Source organism: Symsagittifera roscoffensis, chromosome 1 (genome assembly GCF_963678635.1).
Source record: "Symsagittifera roscoffensis chromosome 1, txSymRosc1.1, whole genome shotgun sequence".
Classification (NCBI taxonomy): domain Eukaryota; kingdom Metazoa; phylum Xenacoelomorpha; order Acoela; family Convolutidae; genus Symsagittifera; species Symsagittifera roscoffensis.
Genome location: NC_087062.1, coordinates 9,386,517 through 9,398,591, shown reverse-complemented (window position 1 = coordinate 9,398,591; position 12,075 = coordinate 9,386,517). Strand labels below are relative to the sequence as shown.

Sequence of the window (12,075 nt, the reverse complement as noted above, 5' to 3'; positions counted from 1 at the left end):
CTTTCGATTTTATTAGATGCATTGTATTTGGTGTAACTTCTGCTGCATGGCATTGGCAATTTTTAAGCACATATAGCTGCTTTATTCGTCGTTAGTATTTGTCGGTTGTGAAGCGTTCATGGCTGAGCGGGTAGGGCGAAAGACTCCAAATCTCGAGGTCGCAGTTCTGAATCCGATACGGAGTAAAGTTTTACTAATTGGAGGCTTATTTCTATTTTTTCGTATATCACTTATAACGCTGCTTTTTTGTCGCATTCCTCTATTGTCCGAAGCACAGCTTCGCCTCTGTGTCGAAAATTGTTGTTCCATTTTTGTAGATTTTACAAAGGCAACGCGAAGCTTTGCACCACTTGCAAAAGGACACCAACCCAGCATGACAAGTCAGCTGATTGAAAATGAAAAGAAAATAAAGAAAGAAAATTTTCAAACATCGCAATTTATCGAGCGGAAACTGAACCGACAAAAATTGGGTGAACTCCCGTTGAGCTTACAGCAAACTTGTCAAAAAAAATGATTTTTTCCCTCAAAACGACACGGCGCAAAGTCAGTATTCACTAAACCGATAAAACATAAACAAAAAATTGATACCAAAAAAGCTTCTAAGCAAAACAAACGAAGAGAAATTACACGAAAATCAATTCTATTCATTTTACAAATTACAAGAATTAATGATAAGCATTTTCAGTTATATTTAAAGTTGCTAACAAAGTTTTAAAAATTCAGTGTCGTGCCAACAGTAGACCGACCGATTTTTCTTGAAATGGGAAGTTTCCTACTGCTTTACCAGGTGTAACCATTACCTTTAAGACTAAATGCGCTGGAGAAATTAGAGAAATTGAGTTTTTTATTAACCAAACTATCCGACAATTATAAAAATTTAACTGATTGTTGTCAATTTTTTATTTGCCTTATGGTGTGATTTGACTGAAAAAAGTTTTGCTTTACATAACGATGGCCTACTTGATTCATTTTATGTCCTCTGATTGTATATGTAAGTTGGAAAAAATTTGACTGAAAAATGAGTTTGTCAAACATATTTCTGGGAACTGCATTTTTCCCTGGCAGCATAAATTATAGCTAGTAATTGACTGTTTGTCATATCGTAAAGGGCGATTTGCAAAAAATTTTTCATAAATTTTAATTTATTGGTTTTAATTACCTCAACAAATTTTTTCACTTTTGTTGTGGTGCAATCGTGATAGTTACATTTTTATATCATTAATTTTCATTTTCTATGTCCAATGTCGTATTATTGTAAAAAAGAACGCCGAAATTCTGTACAAGTAGCCAATTTATTTAAAACAAGTTATGCAAAAAAAGTGAGTCGAGCAAAAAAAAATGTTTTCTAGAAATTTACTTAGAGAAAATTTCATAGTCTTACATAGTCATTTTTCAATGGAATGCAAAATAACAAACAGGTGGACGTCTGGCATTAACTGCGATGCAACACAAAATAGCGCTGAAACATGCCAAAAGAAGAGACGAAAGCCACGTAGTAGAGAAAAAAATTGTTCTTGTCTTCAATTTTAATTGAAACAAATTTTATCAAGCAATAATTAGGCAGACAATTCTTGGTTAGACAACCGTGCAGTCGAAAAAAAAAATTTCAAAAACTTCATTGGGCCATAAAAAATCTTTAAAAAAACATAAATTGAAGTTTTGAAAAATACAGGAATGAGTCACAGTTAATCAAAATTGAAGTAAGAACTACTCAAAATAACCAATGCTTTGGAAAGTAAGCCAATCAAGAATAAGCGACTAACGATCCAAAAAATCAATTTTCAAAAAAGTTCGCCACTTCACTAGCCTTGTCAGCTCAAGCATGGACAAAATCTTTTTTTTAGGTCCATACTTGAGCTGAGAAATTTGAAGTACGATAATTTAAGTCTCACCTACGTGATATGTTATTTCGGATAATGAAGCCTAGTACCCGATATCGTAAAGGTCAAAATCACTTTCGCTAAAAAGAATGCAAAATGCTATTTGAAAGTTATATGATTTCACAATGTGCTACCTTTTCACAAGTTTTCAATAGGTTTCACATTGTTATGAAGCACGTAGCATGTTATGTACGTATTCTGTCGAAATTGTTCACTGAATATAAAACTCTAGTAACCCAATTACTATTTACACCGAAGACTTTAGTCAAGGTGTTATGGTATCGCGTAACGGGTTTTTTTTTTAATGTTGTCTGTTGTCAAGTGTCGACAAATAATGTCCACAGTTATCAATTATCATGTGGGCTGGACTATATCGCGCTATGTCACGTGATTGCGTATGTTTGTTTCTTTATTTGTTCATCTTTATTTATTTAACTATCTGTTCTTCTATTTATTTAATTATGTTTAGTTTGCTTATATTTATTTATAATTTATGTATGTACATATTTATTTTTGTTTATTTTTATCACGTGTTTTGTTTATTTATTTAATTATTCTTTCTTTCATTTAGTTTTGCTTTTATTATTTCTGCGTGTGTATTTATTTAATTTATTTATTTTCATTTATTTATATTATGGGTCTGTTTGTTTGGTTATTTGTTCATACATATTTTTTCATGTCTATTTAATTATTTGTACATTTCACTTTTGCTTTTATTTATTTATTTATTTATTTATGTATTTATTTATGTATTTATTTATTTATTTATGTATTGATTTATTTTTTTATTGCTTATTTATTTATCAGGTGTGTTTTGTTTATTTGTTGATATTTATTTCTATATTTATTTAATTATTCTTTCTTTCATTTAGTTTTGCTTTTATTATTTATGTATGTGTATTTATTTCATTTATTTATTTTCATTTATTCATATTATGGGTCTGTTTGTTTGGTTATTTGTTCATATATATTTTTTCATGTCTATTTAATTATTTGTACATTTCACTTTTGCTTTTATTTATTTATATATTTATTTATTTATGTATTCATTTATGTATTTAATTATTTATTTATGTATTGATTTATTTTTTTATTGCTTATTTATTTATCAGGTGTGTTTTGTTTATTTGTTGATATTTATTTCTATATTTATTTAATTATTCTTTCTTTCATTTAGTTTTGCTTTTATTATTTATGTATGTGTATTTATTTAATTCATTTACTTTCATTTATTTATATTATGGGTCTGTTTGTTTGGTTATTTGTTCATGAGATATATATTTTTTCATGTTAATTTAATTATTTGTACATTTCAGTTTTGCGTTTATTTATTTATTTATTTATTTATTTATTTATTTATGTATGTATTTATTTATGTATTGATTTTTTTTTTATTTATTTATCAGGTGTTTTGTTTATTCGTTGATATTTATTGCTATATTTATTTAATTATTTTCTTTCATTTAGTTTTGCTTTTATTTATTATTCATGTATAAAATAATAAATTTGGTATGTTAGAACTGTTATTCTTCAATTATTAGTTGTTCAAGTTGTTTGGTTTTTGCTTCAGTTTCTATGCCTTCGGTGTATTGCGCGTAGCGCCTATGTTATAGAAAATGAATTGCGCTAGAAAATTAGGAAAAATGCTATCTAAAAAGTGAACTGTTTCAAATATTGGCGACAATTAGGGTTTGGACATTTCTCAATCTGCGGTGTACAATTTCAGTTTTTTATTTTCATGACCAAATATGAGGTCAGAAAATGGACAGGCAAAAGTTTTAGTGCTTCAGGAAGCCAATATTGCTTTAATAAGCTCTCCAAGGCGAATTCAGGCACAACAAAAACATCGATCTGTGTCTAAAAAACAGCATACTTGAAACAATAAAAAAAATTAATTGTGATTAAATGTGAAGTTCAATTCGAATACAGTTGAAGTTCTTGAAAAACTCAATCAAATTAATAGACAACTGCTTTTACAGTACACTTTATCAGTATATCAAGTTATATCAGTATTCATGGTACTGAAATATTCTATCAGAAAAGTTCAATTCCCGGTCTATTATGTTTCTGTTTAGTTTTTTCCCGCTTTGTTCGCACAGTGTAATTGATTTTAAGATTCAAGTTGTTCTTACTAAATTCGAGCATGAAGCACTGGAGGTGCGAGTTGCATGCTAGTTTTGTATATTTTTATCTTAAATTTTTTAGCATGAAAATTAAATTTTGTGTCATTCAGAGGGTGATCAAAAATTTAAGCTGAGACGATGCAAAACTCCTACAATTTTGATTGATGTTTAGTTTCAACACTTTTTAGTTATCTGGCTTCAGGTTCGAAATTGACATATTCAAAGCTTTTAGTTGATAGTTTTCAAGAAAAAAATTTTATTTTCTGCTCAACAGGCATCTAGTTGCATAGTCGGCGTCTTAGTGCCAAATAAATTTTGCCTGAATGCTCATTCAATGCAAGTTACTGTGTTTCAAGACAATTTGATCGAATTGAAATTTATTTGTCGAGTCTCGTACAATTATTGAGGTACTTTTCATATATTTTTGGTAATTTTCTGTCGTCTAATTTGCCATTCAATATTTCTTAAGCTTCCAAATGATTCGAAGCTCTGCTTCAACCTGGTTTTGAAGTTCAAAAATTTTAAAATATTGAAAAAATATTGGTAGTTTTCCAGTTCATTAACAGTTTTACAATTATGTTGTCTTTAATTTAAATAATTTGAACTTTCAATACTCATTTTGCACAATTTCAAACCAATTGCGTAATCTTTTCAACGCAAAATGAAGAACAGAAATAATCAGTTAACGTTTCAAAAATGTGACTGTGTTAGGCATTTTCAGTAATTCTAAAAAATAAAGGCTTCATGATTTTTCTTATCTCCGCCTACACTAAAGTATGATTCTCAAAGTTGCTCTCAAATATTTCAACTCTCCACTTCTTGATGCAAACTTTTTATAGAGCCTTTAGTTGAGCTCAGATGTTCGGCAGTCTGTACTGCGTAACAGAAACAGTATTCCGAAAACAAATTGCACAGAAAACTATTCATGCTATTTGAAAAATCTCCAAAAACTCAACTTGAAGTAATTTAACGTCGAAGTATTTAGATTAGAGAAGATTTGCGACGTTTTAAGCACCTGCAATTTTGTTTTTCACAAAATTTTGAAATTTTATCATGACGCACACCTAAGCGAAACATGAGCAGTATTAGCCGTGCTTTAAATGATAATACCAGAATAGTTATCAAAGATACATTCTGTCAAACTATAATGATCGAAAAAGCTCGTAACATATTTCCAGCTCGTATACGTATTTTTAGGTGTGCTTCATATGCAAATCTGTGTATCAAATGCACGATTATCTGACTTTATCAAAACTCAAAAGTTATTAAATAGAACGAGTATCAATTTTGGTAACACAAATCAGTTTCGGTCACACTAGTTTCTAGACTATTCTAACTGTTTGTCATAAGAAGAACTGTTTAGATAAAATTTACAGACGCAAAAAAAAACTTTTTTTCCTTGTGATAGCTTTCACAAGTAGCATGTTTTATTGTATTCAAAACAAAAAATAATAAACTACGCTAAAAGATGCAATTGAGTGGTTACACGATCTACAAATTTCAGCTAGTAAAAGGAAATCGTGAAAAAGAACCTTATCTAGTCATTATTTTCAGCATAAAAATCATCTTTTCACGAAAAACATGTTTAACCTACAGACTTCAGCAATCTCAATCCACGCATCCACTCGGATACTGTTGAACCCGTGGAACCTCCGGAAGCACAAAAAACAGAACCTTTTATTCCTCAATATTTACACCAAATATCAAAAACAAAAAGTCAAGAGAAAAATATTGCACAATGAAGACTTTATTTCTAAAAGTTCTGCTGTAATTTATCTCAGTACAGTAATCAGCATTTTTTATTACAAAAAAGCAATTTATCGCTTTGGTACAAGTTGATAAGCTAGAAAAACAACGTTTGGCGGAAAGTATAATCTTTGTCCACAGCAAAGAAGAAAGCGAAAGTTTCATATGCTTCAAAAATCTAAAAAGCACTATTTTGCCAACTTAAAAATACAAAAATTTTTAACCCCGTTAACAAGCTGGTTGCAATTTAGATATTTAACCAGCTTTATTTCATCAATTTTTTACCGTATTCCGATTGCTTAATAAAAAATTTTACTTTTATTTGACAAACTACAAATCTTTCGGTTGAAGCAAAATAAAATCGGTTCTAGAAACCGAAACTAACTATTAACGTTAAATTTAAGTTTCGATATTTGCATTTATTACAGAAAACGAGATTGAGAAATCCTTCGATAAAAAATTTCAATACCACAAACAATAAAAAAGCCAGTTTAACGGAAAAAAGTTAAGTAATCGGATTAGAGTTAGGTAAAAATAAATAAAAAACCAGAAAAAAAATCAATTTAGAAAAAAATATGTCAACGAACATATTATAGTACAAGTATAAAAGCGTATATTATATACTGTATTTTCCTGGTTTGAGTTCAGATCATTAATGTAATGTATGAGAAGCAAAAGACCAAAAATCGATCCTTGAGGAACACTAAAAAGAACTTCTCTCAGTTTTGAATTTGCAAGTTCAGTCGCTCTAAACTGCTTTCTATGCTTCGATTAAGATATAAGTAACACATCAATTAAACCACTTACTTAGTCTATAGGACTCTTCATATATTTTTAACGTGTGTAAGTGCTCTAATGTGTCCAATGCTTTTTTTAACCTATGTTTATGTATTATTTAAGCTGTTCCTCGGCATGACCAAAAACCAAACTGACTTATGTTGAATAAGTTAAATTTAATAAAATGAAATGCTTCTGTATACAAATCTTTCAGGAAGCTAACCAATCACTGGCAATAAGGATATTGGTCGAAATATTCAGAGATATGCCTGCTTACTCTCTTTCTAAACTAGGATCAGTTTGGTCAAATGAAAGCTATCTGAAAAAATGGAATTAACAAAGAAATCTTGATATAACTTTGTTAAAACTGCTGCAATAGCTCATTTACCTTTTTACAAAAATTAGTTATTCAGACTATAAAATTCGATGTTGAATTTTTTTGATAGATTCTAAAATTTTGAAACTTTCCATCGACCAACAGATACATTGAATTGTCTTGGCCAGTTCTTTGCCAATTTTGGAAACAAATTCAGTAAAACAGTCCAAATTTGCCCCTTTATTTTGTTAAGTTTTTTTTAAAAATCATTGTCTTAGCTGATTTTTCTACTTTTGTATAGTAGTAAATTTTAAAATATTCACAGGCTTACACTATTAATTATACGTTTTTCTGTCTTTAGAATCGCCACGACGATTATAAATTAGCTTCGGACATTGCGCTGAGCCAATTTTCTCAGCGGCAGCGGCTTTATCTCGGTTATTCATCTGAGTTCACGTATTTAGGTCTGGGCTGTTTTTGATAAATTGGAACATAATGATTGAGATTCTCTGCAAAATTTCTTGCAGCTCTTTAAAAGTGTCCGAATTTTTTAAATCAAAAATCTGCGTTTTTTTATTTGATCAGGATTAGCATCGTTAACTCGACATTTAATTTTCGATTTTTGAAGTTCAGCCACTGGATGCTAGTAGCTCTCTGTTTTCGTACTAATTTACACCACCGTTTTGAGTTTAACTGCGCGATGATCATTCAAAGACACTTTTAGAATTTCCACTTTGCGTCATGGCTGCTGCAAAAAATCTAAGCAACTTTTTGATTTGTTGATTTCTCTCGTGGGTTAGTCACAGTTCAGCAGAAACAAACTATTTCACGACAGAATCCTTGTCAATTCAACTTTTTTTCTGTAAATCGAAAAATATTAATATTAAAATCACCACATACTCTGTTTTCTTTCTGGTGTCAACATAAGAAAATACGGATAAATCTGGAACTCTCTCGAAAGATTTTTCTTGAAGCCAGAAAACACATCAAGGTCGACCGACCGACTGTTTTCAGCGAAAGAAATCTCAGCATACAACAGAAAAATTAAAATATAGCATGGCACTCTTCCCTCCCACCTCCCCGCATTGACGCAATGCAGTTGAGAAATTTGCAAAGATTACAGACAAAAATGAATTCATTTCAAGTTGCACTAAATATTAACATTGAGATTTACTTTACCAAAACTATTCAGAAATAATTTACTAGTGTTCAGAATCATCCAAAACATCCATTGAATGATGATTGTTAACATGATTCAACTCCATCTTCACATATTTACAACAATATTTCTTGTTCTGGGCACAATTTCGTTTTCCGAATAAATACATATTTACAGAGTATTCATTAAACTAGCATTATGAGTGTGATATGAAAATGGAAGCACAAAGATAGTAAGACAGATTGAACTTGAATTTTATTTTACGAATGATATGAACTTTAAGTGGCACTAACTTGGCCTGTTTAAATAGAATATGTTGTTTCGCAAAAACAATCTTCCAGCACTAAAGAAAACAAATTACAAAAATTCTACAGTACGAATTGAAATTTGAATGCGTATCATTTATTCGCATGCTATCTAATATTAATTCGCATTTTAATGCACCGTTAAGGTAACTCCGTTTTGAATAGCATAAAGTCCAAATTTCTCAAAGTTTGAAGATAGAATTCTTTAATTGTTCAGCAGCATTGTTAACAAACAGCACATCATTTCATTCATTGCACCTATGCACGCCACTATTACGTCTCTGTTGTTCACGCATAAGGTGCAGAATACACACTGTCCGCTGGGTGGTCTGCAGCAGGAGGCGGAGGGGGAGGGGGAGAAGTGAAGAGGCTCCCGTCTATCCCCAGATCCAGGAGAGTCCTGGCTGCACTGTTCAACTCGCTCTCCAGCTCCGCCGGCTGCGAGAGAGAATTGAAGTAGAGGCCAGATCCCAAGTCCGGCATGTTGGGAGAATTTGCTCCGGGCGAAAGATCTAAAAAAAAGACGGATCAAAGCAACAATCTGATTTCATTCGGCTGAAGAAAAACAATTGCAAACATGCAAGCCCCCCTGTTATGAATTGGGTAAAGAAATCTTCCATGTTCTTCAACTACTGGCGACTGCCGCTTATCTATATTTACGAACTTTTGAACATTCAGTACTAACCAGGGTATTGAGATGAGGAGTGGGTTTGGAATGGGTTCACATAAGCTGTATTACCGGTCCCATTACCAACTGCAGAGTACTCATTAGTATCGTACGTCTAAAACAAATTATCCAGCTAAATATATTTGAAATCCTCTTTTTTATATACAAAATCTAAGTGTTACTTGCAATAGATCAAAAATATAGCCAGCTATGCCAAGAAAAATGAAATGAGAGCGACCAAACCGACCAATTAATTGGAAATTAAATGCTGACCAAAATCTTTTAACTTTCGCACTTTTGTCTCGAATGAAACTCATTTGGGGAAAACAATCTAAGCATTAAATAAGCAATGAAAGAAAAGTATGTAACTTTCTGATGCGACCAGAAGATCACTTCAATTATGCTCAAGATTAATCTGACTGATTTCATTTTATATTTCCAATCTTCGACACCATAAGGGAAACCAGCCGCTGATTACATTTCCATTTTCTCGTGAATAATTCATCGTTTTTATATGCTCTGATTGCTTCTCAGCATGGCATGGCGTGTCAGCATCAACACAATATTTCTCATTTTTCTTTTAGTCAAATGTCCTACTACTGGCTCAACGGATAATCTCCCGGAATCAATACTGAAACTTAAATTCAATTAAGTTTTTAACTAATTTTTTTTGAAAAATACGATAGTTAAGCGTGCGTTTCTGCAAAGGAAAATGGGTGACCTCTGAAATTCAATAGTTAGTAGGTTAGAGAAAGCTAATTATTTCAAATCGGGCCCCTATTTAGTGTTTTTTTTTTCAAACGTTCTATCAAAGAGAAATTTCAGTCAAATATTGATCCAGCCCGGTCCCTTTGTTGAAGACTTCGGTGAAATCTACATGGAGACCGTTCTAAATCTGTCTAAATACAAGTCACTTGCACGAACAGCTTAACGGCTAAGAATTATTGGGTTGACATCCCAAACAAATTAGGAAAAACCGATCCCACATGAATTTTACGTCACCCTGAAGAGGAAAGCTTTCTTTTACATGATTCGGGCCCGATCGACAAGGACCGTTATCTTTTATTTTGGAACGCGCGAGAACCTGGACGTATTAGAAACTAACACCGTATGGCAAACATGTGGAATATTTAAAGCCCTATGCGATTCATTTCATGCAGAAATGGACGTGTCCCCATTTATGAATTATATAGTCAATATTCTGAGTCAATTTGGGTTGGGACGATCCACTGAGGCCATAGAGGGTCCCGGCCAGTTTCCTCAATCTTTGAGAAACAGATTTGAAAAAGCAAAGAACGGCTGACAGAAGACTAATAATTCAGTAGAAGACTCACATAGAGCCTTTCAATTGGGAATGAGTTGCGCTCATTTGACTATCCATAATTTTATTCAATTCATGCAAAAAGAGCAGAGTATGACTGAACAGAATTTCTTGAATCTAAGCAGTACAGTGCTACCAAAAATGCCGTATATGAAAAAATCCAAACTCTATTGGTTGAACTTCTAAAAAACATATTAAAAAAACATTTCAAAGCAACTTGCGGGGATTATCGTACAAGTTGCAACTTTGATTTCTAGATCACGCGCTATGTATTGGTTTGTTGTTTCATTGCTAGAAATTGAATTGTTTCTGATCAACACTTTGTCGCTTCTCATATTATCGCTTGTTGCAAATAATCGCGCTCTCCTAATCGTCGCATCAAATACTACCGTTTTTCGCTTTCGACCAGTTGTCGCTTTCGACAAACTGTCGCCTTGCCACTCATGGGTTCCAAAACCTCTAAGCAAATTGAAATAATTTGAATATTTGCTTTGAATGTTTGCTAAATCTCCTAATTATTTGGAAATTCATATTGAAAAATTCAAATTGATGATTAAATGAAAAATTATAGCCAACTGAGTTGGGATAGAGTAATGAACGCAAGGAAACTGGAAAAAAGCGACCAAAGAAAAACAAGACTGCTCGTATCAGGGCGAAGCCCTGAATGTTCCGACTGCCTTTTAAGGTTAATGGAGCAGCAGTAATAACATTTAAAAAATTAAATGAAACAAGACTGCTCGTATCAGGGCGAGGCCCTGAATGTTCCGACTGCCTTTTAAGGTTTATGGAGCAGTAATAAAATTAAAAAATTTAATGAAATTTTAAAAAAAATGAAAAAAAAAAATTTTCTAAAATTATTTATGAAAACCATCCCCCCACACGCCATATACAGTACAAAGAATCTATTTCGCTCCTTGTAGCAAACCAATTATGACAAATAGGCTTCTTTCAACCAATTTGGAACGATTTCTAAGACGGATTAACTCTCCGCTTACGCGTTAAAAGCGCGAAATATATCGCGCGTTAATTGTCCCAAATTGGCCAAAATGGCAACCTTTAAACCCCCGTAACTTTACGAAAAATGATCACAGGTAAAATATCTTTTCAAATTTGAGCTCAGGACAACAATACCTTTCGAATGATATAAAAAAATTCCGTCAAAAATGGCTAGTTAAAAAGTCGAAATTTGTCTGAAGAAAAAAAAACCCACCCCGAGCACAAATATTCTGTTACTTTCGTACCGAAAGTCGGAACAATAAAAAAACGAAATTTTTTTTTTCTAAAATTTGAAATTTTTAATGAAAATCATCCCTCCACACGCCATATAAAGTACAAAAAGATAGATTTCGTTCCTTGTAACAAATCAATTATGACAAATAAGCTTCGCTCAACCAATTTGGAACGATTTATAAGACGGATTAAACCTCCGCTTACGCGTTAATAGCGCGAATTATATCGCCCGTTAATTGTCCCAAATTGGTCAAAATGACCAAAATGGCAATCTTTAAACCCTCATAACTTTACGAAAAATGATCACAGGTGAAATATCTTTTCAAATTTAAGCTCAGGACAACAATACCTTTTGAATGATATTTAAAAATTCCGTCAAAAATGGCTAGTTAAAAAGTCGAAATTTGTCTGAAGAAAAAAAAACCCACCCCGAGCACAAATATGCCGTTACTTTCGTATCGAAAGTCGGAACAAAAATAGATGGCTTCAAAGGTATTTGAAATTGAAGAACAATTTATGATGGACACTTTTTTGTTAAAATCAACTGAAGT

General features: G+C 32.0%; 1 protein-coding gene across 2 annotated transcripts in view; it reads right to left on the bottom strand.

The window, feature by feature from the left end:
• Positions 1-7,959: 7,959 nt before the first annotated feature.
• Positions 7,960-12,075, bottom strand: part of LOC134857192 (PTB domain-containing adapter protein ced-6-like) — a 57,474-nt gene continuing 53,358 nt past the window's right edge. For both annotated transcript variants that reach the window (XM_063873568.1, XM_063873569.1), the window contains 2 exons: positions 8,992-9,088; positions 7,960-8,818 (listed from right to left, as the gene is read on the bottom strand). In XM_063873568.1, coding sequence (XP_063729638.1) covers positions 8,595-8,818; positions 8,992-9,088 — 321 coding nt within the window. In that variant the 3' untranslated portion in view covers positions 7,960-8,594. The remainder of the gene's footprint in view (positions 8,819-8,991; positions 9,089-12,075) is intronic.